The sequence below is a fragment of the Nomascus leucogenys genome, chromosome 22a (genome assembly GCF_006542625.1).
Source record: "Nomascus leucogenys isolate Asia chromosome 22a, Asia_NLE_v1, whole genome shotgun sequence".
In the NCBI taxonomy this organism is placed as follows: Eukaryota; Metazoa; Chordata; class Mammalia; order Primates; family Hylobatidae; genus Nomascus; species Nomascus leucogenys.
In genome coordinates this window covers 88,902,533-88,920,837 of record NC_044402.1, presented here as the reverse complement: position 1 = coordinate 88,920,837, position 18,305 = coordinate 88,902,533, and the positions used below count along the sequence as shown (strand labels likewise).

General features: G+C 34.3%; 1 protein-coding gene across 3 annotated transcripts in view; it reads right to left on the bottom strand.

The window, feature by feature from the left end:
* GULP1 (GULP PTB domain containing engulfment adaptor 1) overlaps positions 1-18,305 on the bottom strand; it is a 312,023-nt gene that overhangs the window by 64,911 nt on the left and 228,807 nt on the right. For all 3 annotated transcript variants that reach the window (XM_003253837.4, XM_003253834.3, XM_030803196.1), the window contains exons 5-6: positions 10,383-10,454; positions 4,019-4,117 (exon numbers count right to left, since the gene is read on the bottom strand). In XM_003253837.4, the coding sequence (XP_003253885.1) occupies positions 4,019-4,117; positions 10,383-10,454 (171 nt within the window). The remainder of the gene's footprint in view (positions 1-4,018; positions 4,118-10,382; positions 10,455-18,305) is intronic.

Below are 18,305 nucleotides of genomic sequence, written 5' to 3'. Positions count from 1 at the left end.
CCTCACTCTACAGTATCATATGCTATTTTTTTAAAAAAAGTTTGGTATTTCTGTCTTTATATTTATAAATATTTGAAGTTAATCAAAAAAAATTATCCTTATTCCAGGTAAATAACCAACAATCAGAGGTATAAGGAATAGCCTAATAAATCATAAGTTATTGGTCAATTGGGTTTCATAAAGGTAGGTTTCTTCCAGTGGTCAGGAAGCCAAGGAAGAAAAACCAAACAGATATGATAGCCTAACTTGTTGATTAAGTCTTTAAAAGAGCTTTTCACATATCTTTCTTTTTTTTTTTTAATGTGAGATGGAGTCTCACACTGTGGCCTGTGCTGGAGTGCAGCGGTGCGATCTTGGCTCACTGCAACCTCCACCTACTGGGTTCAAGTGATTCTCCTGCCTCAGCCTCCTGAGTAGGTGGGACTACAGGCACCCACCACCACAACCAGCTAATTTTTTTTTTTTTTTTTTAGTAGAGACAGGGTTTCACCATGTTGGCCAGGCTTGTCTCGAACTCCTGACCTCATGATTCCCCCATCTCAGCCTCCCAAAGTGCTGGTATTACAGGCATGAGCCACTGCACCCAGCCAGTTCACATATCTTTCATTGGAAGAAATAATCTCATTTAAAAGGTCAGATGAAATCATGCAGGAAATAATAGAAAAAGTTGCAATGCATACCCATATACTCTTCACCTAGCCAACTGGTAACATCATGCCACATTTGCATTACATGATCCATTTTTGTCTCTCTTTACACACACACACACCCTATAAATGTAGGTGGTAGCCATCTTGTAGTGGTAGTTAGTGGTAGCCATCTTGTAGTGCTTTAAGCAATTAGCATTTTATGCATTTCTAAAGACATGCCATTATTAACCTGTGAATTCTAAAACCCAAAAAAAATTTCTCTACATACTGCATTTAATTGTGTTTGTATTTTGTAAATATTTAAACGTGATTATCAAATAACAAAAAATTTGAAACATTTCACATGTTCAATAATAGAAGTATAATTTGGTAAATTATGGTATATGAATGTGGCGAAATTATTAGAGTTTAGAATACACCATAGGTCAATTCAAATAAAAAATAACAAGAACATACGAAAATGATACATAAAGTATATTATCAGCTTTATATATTTTAATGTGTGCTGTGAGAAGCCCCAAACCTTCAGATAAGAAATTGAAAATAATATTAATTACACATGCACACACAAACATGTACACACACTCCAAAACAGCTACCTAATTCATATGGTTTAGAAAAAAACTTTCAACATAAGCATGGCCTACAAATACCCTATTCTGGCTAGACATTTGCCACTCTATATCCTTGTAATTTTGAAAAGATGTAGGAATAGGATTTTTCTTTTCATGACATGTAAGACTACACTTTGTTGCCATACTTTTGATTGCATTGTCCTTCTGTAATTTATTGCTTCCTTGGTCTATTGTTCTTTATGTAACTGCTAATTGCCTAATGAATTTATCTTATTCATACCTTGCTTTCAATTGCCTTGTTTCCCAGCAAACTATATATATCCCACTATATGCTTGAATCAACCCTCTACTTCTTTTCACCATTTCATTTTTCTGTTTTCAGCCACCTTAGCAGTAGTTATTTTAGAATCGCCATAACTAAAGCAAATCTTCACATCTTTGTTTGTAATTGAATATTGAGGGTGAATAATAGAGAAGATTAGACAGGATAATTGTGAGACGACTTAAATTCATGTCTTGAAAAGTTTGAAGGAATGCCATTGTTCTTTAATATGAAAGTTGAAGGTATGCCATTGATCTTTACTACAGATTTCCACAGTTAGAGGTTCTGATTCTGGAGGCAAATTTGGGGACTTAGAAATTACTTTTGCAAATGCCTCAGGTAATTTTTATGTAGCTATTCCATAAGCTACTATTTGAAAATGAGGCCTACTGCATTAAGCCACTAAACTATGCATGACAGCAAATCCCCTCAAACTTTAATGTGCGTATGAAACACTAGGTTTCCTCTTTAATTGCAAATACAGATTCTGAAGGTCTGTAGTGGGGCCTGAGATTCAACATTTCTAACAAGCACCCTATAGATGTTGTTGCTGGTGGTCCGCAGGCCACACTTTAAATAGCAAGTTGTTGCTGGGAACTGGAATTTACATAGATGAAGTTATCAAAGACACTTGCTGGACTAGAGAAAAGTTGCAGACCTGTGGGAAACATTTTCAAAATCTGTTAACAGGCCAGAAGTTCCTCTTTTGGCTTTTATACTGAATTAATTTGTCAATATGTATCCTACGGTGTTAGAAGAACACTTTGACGATATGTATTTATAAAATAATTGGAGTTAAATATTAATTTTTCCAAATTGACTAATATAGTCTTATCAAAATTACTAAATGATAACTCTGAGGCATTGTGAATAAAGTACTGTGTTTGTTTACCAAGGCTGCCATAACAAAATACCACTGACTGGGTGGCTTATCCAACAGGAATTTATTTTCTCATAGTTCTGCAGGTTAGAAGTCTAAGATGAAGGTGCTGGTAGGCTTGGTTTCTCTGGGGCCTCTCTCTTTGGCTTGCAGATTGCTGCCTTCACATGGGCCTTACTCTGAGTGTATGTATCCCTGGTGTGTCTTCCTCTTTTTGTAAGTATACTAGACATATTGGATGAGGGCCCCACCCTTAAGGTCTCATTTAACCTGAGTTACCTCTTTGAAGGCCTTATCTTCAAATATAGTCATATTAGGGGTTAGGGCATGAACATAGAAATTTTGGAAGGAAACACTTTAGTCTAAAACAAGTATATGTTAATGAATTTGAATCCAGAACAGATTATATTTTTAAATATTTTATTTGCTTTGAAGGGTCTTAAATACAAGAAACTTAAGTTTACACTGTATTATGGGCTGAATTGTGTTCCCCAAAATTCACATGTTGAAGCTCTAATCCCCAGCACCTCAGAATGAGACTGTGGTTGGAGTGCTAAATTAAATAAGCATGTGGCCTTTCACCTGGCCTGTGAATTTTGAGTTCCTATACAACAAACTGCAACCTAACTAGTATGTAAATAAACTGAACACTAATTTGGAAGTGTAACACAAAGCTAAGTTTCAGCCAATTACAGGCAGCCAGCTCATCACTACATATTCATATAAGGTATATGCCTTGCTATAGCCAATCAGGTGAGTTGTCACTTTGAGTCTGTGTTCAGCCTATAAAAAGCTCCATGTTCACGCTGCTGGGGAAACCTTCTGAACATCTGGTTTCCAGTGCTGCCTGATTCATGAATCATTATCTGTTCAAATAAACTCTGCTAAATTTAATTTGTCCAGTTTTTCTTTGAACAGGAGATAAGGCCTTTAAAAAGGTAATTAAGTTAAAACGAGGCCATGAGTATGGTTCCTAATCCAATTTGATGAGTGTCCTTATAAGAAGAGATACCAGACAATTGTGAAGAGGCAGCAAGAGGGCAGCCCTCTGCAAGCCAAGGAAAAAGGCTACAGAGGAAACCAACCCTGCTGGCATCTTGATCTTGGAACTCCAGCCTCCACAACTGTGAGAAAATATTTTCTGCTGTTTAAGCCACCCGGTTTGTGGTGTTTTGTTTTGGCCTCCCTAGAAAACTAATACACACTGATTACATCTACAGGAAATAAAAGTCAATGAAGAATATTTTAATAAGCAACACACAGCTTTTATCTTCTTTCATACTCAGTGAACCACACTGTATGCATCTCTTTCACATCTCATGAAAAAAACATTCCCAAATACAAGTCCAAACACTGTTGAATACACTTAACATAAGTTATTAATATTATATCCCAAACAAGCTGAAGAAAAGATCACTTATAATGCAATTCCAAAAGTTGTTTTCACTTCTCAAAATCCTTGAGTTTCAAACTGTCATTAACTCAGAACTAAACAGTTCAGGGTGGCAAAAAATTTTAAATATTTGTTAAAGTAGGAATATAATTGCAATTAATTAAATATTGCCTCTAACATTAAAAAAATAAGACTTACCTTTGTTTTGGGTTCTAGAATTTTTACTCCATAAATTGATATTTGCAACTCCACTTTAGGAATTTTCTGGCCTTCAGATTTCTTGATATGTCTTGCAAACTACAAATGAAAAATTATTCACAAAACTACAATTCTATTTCTATAAAGAATGAACAGAAATAAATATACATTTGGAGTTCATATTCAATTTCAGACTTTAATTAAGTGAATTTTTGCTAAGTATGAAGCATCTTATAAAGATAGCCTCAAAATATTTAAAAATCATAGCAATCAGCCATTATAATTTACATTGATTTTCATCAAGTTTTTTAAATTAAAATTTTTAATGCACTTCTTCCATGGTATTTACAAAAATGTATTCATACCAGACAGTTGAGAAAACTCAAAATACTTTGTGGGAAGATAAGTAGAGATCAGTTTGCTTTTCTGTGAATCTTTTGTTGTTATTATCTTCAGAGAATTTGCAGTTCATCAGCTGTTGAATATGCCCTCTTTGCCATTTTTAGATATTTATCTAGTTTGGAACGCTATTCTATCCAACCACATCAATAAATAAAAAGAAGTGGATTACCATGTCCAAACTGAAGCTAAGAATTGAAGTAATTATCCCAGCTGAAAGACTCAGGTATAGAACTAGACTCAGTCTAGAACTACAAATATAGTGAGTATCTTGAAAGCACAATTTTTTTTCAATACTTTCGTAGTAATATTTACTATACTTTCTCATTGAGTTAGTAAGTATATGTAAATGCTTGTTCGATTCTGCTATAAAATCAAAAAGAAAACCAGAATACTCATGTGCTAAGCAGATGGAGTCTCTGCCTCTCTCCTAGCATTGCTTAATTTAGTGGGAGAAGATTTCAGGAGCCCAGCTAAACTTGAATATTAAACAATTAATATTCTTTTTATAAACTTTAATTTTAAAATATAGGCACAAACACAACATATATATATATTATTTAGTATATACGTAGCCCATGCAATATTTGGAACATATTTGTACTAAAAAATATTTGTCTGAAATTCAAAGTTTACTGAGCATCTTGATTTTAATTGGCAATTTTACTCCCTCCCTACATTCCTTCTCTCCTCTGCAATCACCCCAGCATCCAACTTTTTCTTTTTAAGAAATGGAAAGAAAACTATTAGAAGAAAGAATTTCTCACCCCTCTTCTAGGGCTTCAAAAAGTTATTTCCTAGTGTACCTTTTTCTCTCTAAGGATATAGATCATCCTAACCTGACTCAAAATTGATGACATGTAATGCAAGACAGCGTTCTAGTCCTCTTGTATGTCATAGTTACTTGCACTGTGTATTTCACTGTAATTTAGGGCAGATGTGAATACACATGGTATAGCTCTGTCCTGGAGCACAGAGTGATTAAAAGTCTTTCTTTCTTTTCATGGCTTTGCACTGCCACAGATAATAATATAATTAATGCATATATGAATGCCTTTAAGTGTCTGCCTTCCTATCCCGGGGGTACGATTTGTTTTATTCCATTTTGGGTGGTATAATTTTTCAGCTTGCTGTCTGTCTGGCTCTATGAACTTAGGTTGCTATTTTTTGTATCCAGCAGTCTTACTGCTGCACATGATACAACTAACTCGTGCCAGATAATTTTCTTTTTTGTCTTTAATAAATTTATTTTGCTTGAATGTAGATCTTTAAAAATTATCCCAGCTCTCTCCCAAATAATATGGATTAGTTTTGCTTATTTTCCCTTCATAATCTCCTTATATCAGCATAATTAAGCAATTTGAAGGTTTTCATATAGGAAGGCTTACAAAATAAGTCAGCTGCTCTCCCCCTATGTGAATGCGTCTGGATAAAGCAACTCTCATTATCGGCTGCAGAAGCATTCTCAGCTTGTTTCCTGGGTGCTGCTGTTTTCCAGGAACAGACTGAGCATGGCTTCTGAAGCCCCTTCCACATCCAGACTCAAGCATTCCTGTGACCTCTGACAAGAACTGTACAACCTTCTAAATTTTTTCCCCCGAAACATCTACCACAAAACAACCACTATTATTAAACTTATCTATTGAGAAGGGAAGAAAGAATGGAAGAATTAAAGAAAGGAAGGAAGTAGGGGCTGAGGTAGAAAAACAAAGTGGAGAGGTAAGAAGGGAGTGGGAAGGAAGAAAGGAAGAGAGGGAAGAAGGAGAGAATGAGATAAAGAAAAATAAAAATAAGCACAACATCTCTAATCTAGGTTTTCTGAAACTTTTCTCTCTTCTTCATAATAGGGTGAATTAATTGTGCTCAAAACAGCTTCAGGTTCATGCAATCTAAACTTCTTATTTCAAGATAAGAATAGTAAGTCCCAGATAAGCTATGTACCATGGTCATAAAATGGGTTTGTAGGAATTAGGCCTAGTAATTAGTTTTGCAGATATTCACTAAGTAATTTTTTCTTTTATACAACATATTTTCTGCATTTAGAAAAGAAAATTCCCAGTTCTACCTTCATGCATATCAAGGTTTACACTGGTTATTGGCCTTGATTTTTGAACATATGTTACACAACTCTCATGCCTAAGGTTATATTCATTCAATCTATATTTTATTCAGTTTAATATTCTCCTTCCTGCCTTTCTTTTTTTTTTCTAAAACTTAAAAGCTAACTGTATTTTATAATTTGCATGCTCCCCTCTAAGTCCCTTTTCCTGCTTACAGACCTCTTGCCTTCCTAATATTTGTAATTAATCTTAAGAAGATATGTTGATCAATCTACATAATATTATATTCTATTTTCTCCCTATTTACTATTTTAATGTTAATGCTTGAAGAGTCTTTTTTGTAAATTTCTTTCAATTTTTGCTTCAGTGGATTTATTTCTTCGTAGATCTAGATGGATACAGTGATCTGCCATTAAACCTTGAATATAATAATCCAATAAAAAGTATTCAAAGGAAGTGATGCATAAGCATTTTGGAGAATGACTGGATACAACAAACAAATATAACCAAGCCTTTGTCATCATAAAATGATGGGGAAGGATGGAGTAGTACTTGAAATAAAGTATTTGGTTAAATATACACTACTGATAAATAGAACAGTTAAAGAAAATTTAAAGGGAGCACAACTGAGTTTCAATATTATCATTATATAATTTCTATCCATTCCTCAGAGGACTTTTTAAAAAGTGAAATTAAGTAACCTACTAATGGAATATAGAGTGTTAGGCAATAAAATTAATTTACTACTTTGGGCCTATTATTGGAAGCTACTATTCTTCTTTGGGGTTCTCATGTTTATATTTTTAATTTAAAGTATTTCTAATAATCCTGTGGGAAATGAGCTATGTTTATATATAATTAAATTAAGCTCTAAATGTTTTATTAATTAGGTAACTAATTGTGAAGACAAAATAGTGTTATACAACAAAGAAAGAGTGAGTTCAAATGGAAAATCTACTAGGTTGAGACTTCACAAGGCTTGACAGCAATTCCCAACGGCTACATTTTCTTGCAGTAATTTCATGTAACTTTAATTTAGTTGTACTGGAGTGAGGGGATCTTCACTCTAAAACTGGGTTCCAGGAATGCTGCCCACTGGGTATCTCCCAGGGAAGTTGATAAGCTTTGAATCTATATATCAATACTTACTTACATGTAAACATCACAAATTGTTTATGAAATACATTGAGCCCCCAACATCTGTACTAGTTGTATTAATAAAATGTATATAAATCACTATTAAAAATAAAATTCGTTCCAATAACAATGCTACTCAATACATAGAAGTTGAAAGGGTTTAAAATTACTACATTTTAGAAAATTCGTTTTATTTGTTGTTGTTTTTGGTTTTTTGTTTTTTGAGATGAAGTTTCCCTCTTGTTGCCCAGGCTGGAGTGCAATGGCGCGATCGCGGCTCACTGCAACCCCTGCTTCCCGGTTTCAGGTGATTCTCCTGCCTCAGCCTACCAAGTAGCTGGGATTACAGGCGCATGCCACCAAGCCCAGCTAAAACATGATTAAGAAATAGAAACTGTTGAACATGATTAGGAAATAAAGAACATGTTTTGATAAATATAGTATCTGAACCTTAAAAGGTTAATACTTATAAAAATAATTATATTTATAAAGGAAAAATTTATAAACTGTAAATTCTCTAAAAAATGACAGTGTAAAAAAGACAAAGTTTTAAATTTTTTTGAAAACTAAGCAGGCACCATTAAACACAGAAGCATGAAAAATTCATTACTGGGAATTATTTAATTTTTCCATCAGCTTTTATTCTTAAATTTTAAATTCTTTTTTAATGTCAGAAGCCATTACATTAATATTGCTGAAAAAGGAGTAAATATAAATAAAATGTTATGTTAGATGGCAAATAAAATCACATACTGAATTATATAGATTTTTTAAAAAGTAGTCAGAATTCATATGTTAAAGAAAAATAAGCAGGAAATTAAAATGGAGATGTGTACGTATGATAAAAGAGCAAGTTTCTTTTTTTTTTTCTTTTTTTTAGTAGAGCCACACCACCACCTACTGGCCATTTCGAGCCAGTAGAGCCAGGCTTGACATTTAAAAAATATTCTTAGTATATTTTGAATTGTAGCTTCTGACCCTTGACACACAAAAAAAGCAAAAACATAAAAATAGATAAAAAGTGTTGTTTTATTCATTATCATTAGTGTATGAATCATTACCCTTAGATATACTTTCCTGATATACAAAATGTTTGCAATCAGCACAGTAAAATTGCTATTAAATACACTCCCTTTTGGAAGACATTTGAGAAACAACAGCTACTATAAAGTAAGTGTGCATTTTTAAACTATACTACCTAATTTTTTACCTTATTGTAGGTCACATTCTTTTATTAACAGAGTACATTTCTAAACATGAAACTCCACAGAAATACATATAAAATCCTGCAAAAATATATGTAAACTCATCATCGTTTAGAAAGCATTTGATTTCAAATATATCTTTACATTTGATCTATTCATTATTCAATTGAATTTTTTTTTGGTTTTTGATTTGGGTTGACTGAATAAACAACCTCCTAGGCATAAATAAATACTATGTGTAAATAACATGGCTCTTTCATAAAACATTCTGCTTGTAGTGAAGTTGAATTCATGCCCAGAATCCTCAACATTTTGAAAGCATTTAAATAGAATCCTATTCTAATGTGTCCATAAACTGTGAGCCCTTTTAAATCCTCTTTTGGAATGATTAAAACTAGTGGCCAATAAAAGGCAAATCTGAATTATTACCTAACGAATGGTGGAAATAAATAGTTGGCTAATCCACTTTTTTCCCAAATGGGAGTGATATGATCTCGGGAGATTTTAGCATATTTACTTAAAACAATTAGTAAAATATTCTCATATAAAATAAGATGGATAAAATATTATTGACCTTTATTTCTTTACTCAGAATAGAAGCCATGCCAATTCAATTATTTCTCAATTTAAACACAGAGTGGATTCCACCAGATATGATATTCTCAAAGCAAAGTAATACCATTTAATGTCTCTGACTTTGCCTGGCACACTCAGAGGTCTAACCCTCCTTTAGAATAACTGGATGGTCCCTAAACCAAATAAAGTTAGAGAAGCATTGTTTTTCAAAAAATGTGAGAGCAACTATAGAGAATAACATTAATTGTGTAAAAAATAAAAGTAGCAGTATGTATATTTTCTTATATGATAAAGCTGAGAATTCTGTTGAAGGAGTTTTGTAAATTTTAAAATCTCAGTGACAACAATGTCCTTCGAGATGTGGAACAATTAGAAGAACATGGTGTATAGCATCTTATGTAAGATTTTCTCAGGAAACTTGTTGACTAGGATATGTGGGGTTGTTTATTAAACGTCCTTCTCTTTTAGTCTCACCAGTTTCCCCATGGCTACTTATGGACATTGCCAGATCCTGGTGGACTTGTAGATTAGGACATATTTAACATACAGTGTCACTGCAAAATTCTGGCAGGAATGAACTCTGACTCCACATTTTTAACTGCTGGATATTATATCTTAGCTTTTAAAGATAGTTGTTATGCCATTACTAGCTTTTGATTTGGGACATAAGTTCACATTATCCAAGCAAAGTAAAGGCAAGCTACAAAACAAACATTCAAGACACACTGCCATAAAATATTATTTTTAATATGACACATTATACCTTAGAAAAATATGAACAGTAAGCCATATTTTAAAAACAATTAATTTTGTGTACGTTTATTATTAAAAATGTTTCCTTGATATGATTACATTTATTCAATAGTTCATTTTTAATAGGGTGAAGCTATACCTGCAACAAAGCCATTCATGCTTTGATCTCCATCAATCTGCTGAAAACATGATAGAGTCAATACACTTGTAATTTATTTGAAGGACTTTCCCTACCTTTAGTTTCCTTACAGCATCTCTCACAACTTCTGTTCCTTTTGGCTGTTCCACTTCTGTACTGCCAAGAAACTGAAAATGGTCATTTGTGAGACACAGGCTTTTACCACATCATATATCATTGCATCATGTTGAAATATAAGATTGCACAACAGAATGGTTTAATAGTAATGCAAACTCATATCTTAATAGAATTATTATTTATATTATTTTTATGTTATATGAAAATGTAAATACACTTTACCATTTACACTTCCTGTTAATCAAAGATTATTTTTAAAAACATACTTGTTTTCTAAATATTTTACTTGCAGATTTTTACTGGAAAGAAAACTAAAGTTATTTTATTAGGCCCAAGGGAATAATGCTGATCTCAACAGTTAAAATTTAATAAACTTACTAGTAATTAAAAATTATTTTTCATTCAAAGCATGTAATTGTATTTTGTTACTATATTTAACATCAATAGTAAATTTCAAAGTTTACAATTTCTTTTTTTTCTCATGTCTCTCCCCACTTGCCTCCACCTGCTGATGCCAAAGATTTCACCATTAGCTTTTTTTTCAACTAAACATTTTTCTTTGTTTTCCACTTATGAGACTCATCTAACATGTAGAATTTAAAATACAAGCTTCTTTTAATAGCCAATATATACAACTAAGTAAAGCTATAGTTAGACTAAAGAAATAAAACATACATGATCTACAATTTTACTGTTTTAAATAAACCTGAAGGTAGTCAGTAAGTGATATGGTTTGGCTGTGTCCCCACCCAAATCTCTTCTTGAATTGTAGCTCCTGTAATTGCTGTGTGTTATGGGAGGAAACTGGTGGGAGGTAATTGAGTCACAAGGGTGGGTCTTTCCCGTGCTGGTCTCATGACAGTAAGTCTCATGAGATCTGCTGGTTTTATAAAGGGGTATTCCCTTACACAAGCTCTCTTGCCTGCTGCCATGTAAGACATGACTTTGCTCTTCCTTCGTCTTCTGCCATGATTGTAAGTTTGCTGAGGTCTCCCCAGCCCCGTGGAACTGTGAGTCAATTAAACCTCTTTCGTTTATAAATTACCCAGTCTCGGGTATGTCTTTATTAGCAGTATGAGAACAGACTAATACAGTAAGTGCGTTTAGTTAAAACCTGACCAATCCATAAAATGAAAAAAGTTTCATAATAATTATCACACTGTAATAAAATCTCTACCTTGGAAAGATATAATACCTCCTAAACAGAAGTCCAGTATCATTAAATGTTCAATACCAATTAGAATTGAAATATAGATGTTTTATTCTAGAAAAATGTCTCTATATAGGGCAAACAGACATTAAACTCATGAAATATAGGTAATTTTCCAAAGACTTTTTTTTTTTTTTGGCTCTTGTGACATACCACCAATTATAAGACCAAAGAGATTCACGAATTAATCTCTTCTCCTAGGAGAATATGTGTTTGTAAACTCTACATGAAAGATTCCATAAGTGGAATCTTTTTCATGTATTAACTTACAGAAGAGAAGGGAAAATATAGTAAAGTCATGCTATCTCTTATTCCTTCCTCCATTCTTGAAAAAAATAACCACTAAGGAAATTACAGTTTTGATTTTCAAAATGGGCTCGCTGCACAACTGGCATGAGAATTACCTAGAGAGTTGGTTAAAATGTAAAAATACATGTTGCTTGGTCAAATAAATCAGAATCTTTAGAGGTAGGGCAAGCGAATTATATTTCTAGAAGCATTGCAAGTGATTCCTTGTACCAAAGTATAAAGGACAGAGTTAGAAACAGTTAACAGGCCATGAGGATAGTGGAAGGTAGGTACAAAGGTGAGTTGAAAATACAGGCAACAACTGGTATTCCCTTTCTGATGAACGAATGGAGGATAGAGAGTAAAGCTCAGTTGCACTGAGGCAAAGAGAAGTTTCACTTTTCAGATTCTGTAAGGTACAACAGTTTCTTTTTATTTTTCTTTTCTTTTTTTAGATGGAGTCTTGCTCTGTTGCCAGGCTGGAGTGCAGTGGTGCAACCTTGGCTCACTGCAACTTTTGACTCCTTGGTTCAAGTGATTCTCCCAGCCTCCTGAGTAGCTGGGATTACAGGAACGCACCATCACACCCATGTAATTTTTGTATTTTTATTAAAGACAGAGTTTCACCATGTTGGCTAGGATGGTCTTGATCTCCTGACCTCATGATCCGCCCACCTCAGCCTCCCAAAGTGCTGGGATTACAGGTGTGGGCCATCACACCCGGCCAATAGTTCCTTTTTCTAATATGCTTGAACTATACCAAATTGTTAAGAGGCCCTAGATAAGATATCAACAGGCTTTCAGTTTGCCCCACTGTGACCTCAAGTTGGTTGACCAGGCATACATAAAAGACCAAAGTGAATGAGAAATTTTAAGCTGAAAAAGAAATGAAATCTTGCTACCAAGATTGGAAGACAGCCAAATCTATTCCTGACACCAATGGAGCTGTCACATTTCTCCAGTTTTGGATGAGTGTTTTCAAACTTGACTGAATGACAGAATCGTAGGGGGCACTTTAGCCAGGTGCAGTGGTTAGGATATGGTGCTTGAATAAACAACCTGTAGTTTCAGCTACTCAGGAGTTTGAGGCAAGAGATCTGCCTGAGCCCAGAAGTTTGAGGCCAGCCTGAGCAACACAGTGAGGCCCCGTCTCAATTTAAAAAAAAGAGAAAGAATCATATTGGAAGCTATAATCTTATTACCAATGCCTGCAAGTCTGATTTGACTAGCCTGGGTCAGAGTCAGGCCATCTATATATTTTAAAGCTCCCTAAGTGATATTAATGTGCCACTAGGTTTGAAAAGCACTTTTTAGATCATCCAGAAAGGAAGAAGAGTTCAAGTAACTGAAGAGGATTTAACATAATAGAAACTATTTAGTTCTGAATACATCCCTGGGGTAAACTGTTCTCAGCTTCTCTGAATTTATCATATCACTGCAATTAGTGGATGGTCTGGCATTAGCAGGAACAGAGAAGCAAAGGTGGATCCTTTATGGGGAAGTAATTATTTAACTAGAAGAAGGAAGGGTCTGGTGTATCAGTAATAGACTGTAAGTTTTACTGGCAGTATTTCTGGAGGAATATTCAAACTTCAGCAGGAATGTCATGAGTCAAAAGTATTATATGCAAATAAGGCCATAGGGGAAAAGTATGGAAGAACTCCAAGTATATTCGAAATGAATCAACCTCTAGCTGTGCTCCAGGAAACCTTTTAACGTGTTTCTTTCACACGAGCTTTAATTAAATCCTCTGAGTAATGCAACACTGGGAGAAGCCTTGAGTGATGGTGGGTATTAAATTAAAATATATCTTAATATGGAGCAATCTACTCAACCCAACTGTTTCTTATGTAATATTAGAAAATCTATAGACAATCATGCTAAAACTAAAAAAATAGTTTTTGCCTTATACTTCCTGTATTTTTTTAAATTATAAAAAATCATGATATATAGATTAAATAATTCATATTTATATGCATTTCTTACACCTATCTAAAATATTTATAAAACTCTTAGATATGAGGTAGCATGTTAGAACAAGCTCTAGATTTAGAATCTGAAAATGTTAGAAAAGTCCCCTAATTTCTTCCTTGTCTGACTCTTTTGAAAGATAAGAGATAATAATGCTGTTCTTCTCTCCTGATAAAATCATTCTAAAGAGCAATTTCAGTAAGAGATGAAAAAAAAGAAAACCTCTTTAAACTGCAAGGTGTTTATGAGGGATTGCCATTCCCTTATCAAATGATTGTTAGGGGAAGATACTAGGGTTTAGTGGACACAACTGGTGCCTGCTCTGTTCTCCTGGGATCCACTTTATCAACTCAGAGACCCATCTTCCAGTTTCCACATGCTTTGCTGGTAATGACTCACACTCAAGACCTCCACAGTATTCCTTTTGGGCAATGAAGTAAAAGTCACCTTGCCAGTATTGAGAGCTAGAAGCATATGGGAGTGTTTTTTATCCCTCCCATACCCACACCACCCCATCATCACATTCCTTAGCCAACGACTGACTTGGCTAAGGAAAGTCAGCCAAGTCAAGTTTTGTACCTCCATAAGTTTTGTGGAGGTACAAAAGCCCAGCTTATTTGTTTGGAGGTGAGGTAAACGCTAAGGTATAATGTTATGATGCAGAACTTATCATGGAATTAGGCTAATGCTGTGGCTCCAGCTGATGTCTACTCTTCCTTCATTTTTTCTTCTTGTCGGCTCTGCTTTTTCTACTCATTTACTGATTTCTTCCGGGAGCACCCCCTTAATAAATCATATGCACTTAAATCTTTTGCCTTGGGATTTATTTCTGGGAGAAACTGGCCTAAGATACTGGTTAAAGGCTTAAATGCTTACATTCCAGGGACATACAGTCTAGTATATAAACCCATAAACAACTGTCCTAAGTGCCATCAAAAGGCTTGTACAAAGTATACAAACTTTGATTTTTATCTTTTCCACTCTGCCTGGTTCCTGGAGAGTGAAACAAAAAAACGGAATCATGCCGTGACCAGGGAATTAATTCATCCTATCCCAACAGAAGAGTTGTTAACTAGCTGAAGAGTTAGGCCAGGGACCTCTGGGCTGCAAAATGCTAAGCATGGCTGGGAGCAGAAGTGAGGCACCTAACTGACAAAGATACTAAGCAGAAGTCCACATGCAGGATTGAAAGATCCCCTAGACTCTTTTCTCAGCCTGGCTCCCAGGACGGAGCTGATAATCTTATAAGCCTCCAAGCAGAAGAATTTTTCCCTGAGGAAAACAGACCGAGGAAAACAAGACAACCTATGCTGACAGTTAACGTTTCCATGTGAAATAGATGGGTCACCTGATCAGTCAGCAGATGACAAGCCCTGCTCAAGTCCACAGAACCGCCAGTTGGCTATTGAGTGAGTCGATCTTAAATATCAAAACACAGCAAGTATGTGAATATATTCAAGAAAAGCCTCTCACATGAAAAGACTGGGAAAAAAAAACAGCAACAAAAGGAATGGTTAGAAAAGTAGAGAGAATGCAAGAAAAAAAATGATGGCTAATACTCTACAGTCAATATAGATATATTGCATTCATAATAAAACCAGGATGCTAGAAAAAGTAGCACATAAAGAACAAAAGAGAATTAACAGAAATTTAAAAATATGACTCAGGCAATTAAAAAATCATAAGAATATTAAAAAATAAAGTTAGAAAAAATTATAAGAAGTAATTATTAAACGCTTACAATTTTTCAGGTTGTGTTTTAGGAGTTAAGAATACAGCAGAGAGGTAATACATTTGTTAATTAGCTAGATTTAACCATTCCACAATGCACATATACTTCAAAACATACAATGTTATCTGTTAATTAAAAAAAATTAATGTTTTATTAAACGCACTGAAAAAACAAATTTCCCTACCCTTATGGAACTTATATCCTAGTGGGTGAGCCAAACAATATTAATATGAATAAGTGAATCATATGGTACTTTAGAACTGGTGGAAGTCAGAGTATGTGACTGTCTGTTTTCTGTGTCATACCATAAATAGGATGTTCAGAGGAGATGTCACAGATAAGGTGAAATGTAAAACAATCAGAAAAGTAGATATTTGGGGAAATGCAGGCCAAGGAAAGGAAACAGAAAGTGCAAAAGCCAGATATTTAAAATAAGATACAAACTAGAACAATTGAAGAATTGGTCTAGAATAGTGTTTTTTGAAATTTGGTCCCAGGACTTGTAGCATCAACTACCATAACTAGGAAATTGTCATAAATACAAATTCTACTCAATCAGAAACTGGGAGTGAGGCCCAGCAATCAGTTTTAATATCTTCTACAGGCGATTCTGATGCATGCCTAAAGGTGAGAACATGTTTTAAGAGAGCCAACATTAAACCAAATAGAGTCCTAGAAATAGAGAAGAGAAAAAACTAAAGGATAGAACACTATCAATCACTTTCCCAGAACCAAAGGTATAAATTTTCAGATTAAGGAACTCAATGTTATATTAATGAGTGAAAACAAATATACAAGCACAAATAGGCTTACCATCAAAATACTAGAGATTAAAAAAAGATCACAAAAGATTCCAGAGAGAAACAAACAACAAAAAATAAAACAAAAACAAAACCCAGAAATATGAATGACATCGGACTTCTTCTTCACATCAGCAATAATGGAAGAAAGTAACTTCAAATTCTGAGGGAAATGATAATTTTGAACCAAGTTTCCAGGCTATGAGGAAAGAAAAATTCATACTGAGATGTGCAGAGGCTCAAAAAATTGCCTGCCATGTCCCAGTTCTCAGTAAGAAAAGAAGGAACTAAAATAAAACAGAGGGAGTAATGAGCCCAGGAAAAAGGGCAGATATGTCAGGAGGGTGTTGACGGCCACTACAAATATGACGAATAAAAGGACAGCAGTACAACACTTTATCCAGAACAGAACAAAATAACAAAAGACAGAATAGCAAAATGCAGTTGCTTCAGTGAGTGAGGCTTAGGAGAAGAGCTAGAGAAGGTTTTGTTTTTTGGTTTTTTCATTATAAATTTGGGAGAAATATTTGACTATTTTAAATGGACATAGATTATTTGATAAAATAAAAATGAAATTAAGCCCCCAGGAGATAACGTGTTAATTTTGTATATGCTCATTTATTCCTTAAAATATTTTTGAGTATTTACTATCAGTCTAGCATTTACTAAGTGCTGGGTAGAGATCAGGTAAAAATATCCCTGTATTCATGGAGTTTACCCTAATGAGTGTGTGTGTGTGTGTGTGTGTGTGTGTGTGTGTGTGTATATCTATGTCTATTTTATGTCTAGATCACAGACACACATATTATATTTTGATCACACAGATGGACTGGGCAGAGTGTGGGTAATATTTAAGAAAGAGTCGTCAGTTCTCTCTAAAAAGGTGGCATGTTAATAAGATGTAAGGAAGAAATGAAACATACACTCAAGCATATTGAGGTTAACATGACTCTGACGTGTTCACTAGGGATACCAGACTCAACAGTTGGGTATACAGTGCTGGAGTCTGAGGAAGAAGAATTCTGAAGAGAACATGTGGATTAGGGAGATCCTGGCACAAAGGTCTCAATGAAAGGCTGAGAGATTGAAAAGAGCGCCAGAATCCTGGGTCCTCAGGTAGCTGCCATATTTCAGAGGGGGATGGAAGAGAATAATGCTGCAAAGGAGAATAAGATGAGTGTTCGAGGAAATGGCAGGGGGAATCATGTAAGTGAGACATTAATACTCCTGAATATGGTTGCCAGATATAGCAAATAAAATTACAGGATGTCACTGCTGGTGAGAATGTAAAATGGTACAGCCAATCTGAAAAAAAAAAAAATGGTTTGGTAGTTTCATTTCAAACTAAATGTGGACTTACCATAAGATGCAGCAACTGCACTCTTGAGTATTTACCTCAGAGAAATGAATACTAATGTTCAAGTAAATGTCCTGCATGGATGTTCATTGTAGCTCTCTTTGTAATAGCTCAAAATCAGAAACAATCTAATTGTCCTGCAATGAGTGAATTCTTAAACAATGGTACATCTATACCATGGAATACTACTAAGGTATAAAAATGAATGAATTATTGATAAACAGGACAAGTTAGATGGATCGAAAGGGAATTTTGACAAATATTAAAAGCTAATCCCAAAAGGCTTATTTTTTATTACTATTTACCTAAAAGAGACATACAGGAATATTTCATTGACAGTCTCTTAAAAATGGGATACTGGTATATTCAACATTATTTAAAATTGTGTAAAAATACTCATTTCTATGTTTTGCAATTTTATGTCTTAATTCCTCCATGTGAGAAAACAAAAAAAAAATTAGCAATGATGAAAAAAAGAGTATAATGTTTCAGACTATTTTGCTTCATACAATTAGATTCAGAGTGTTATTTTTCACTTTGGCA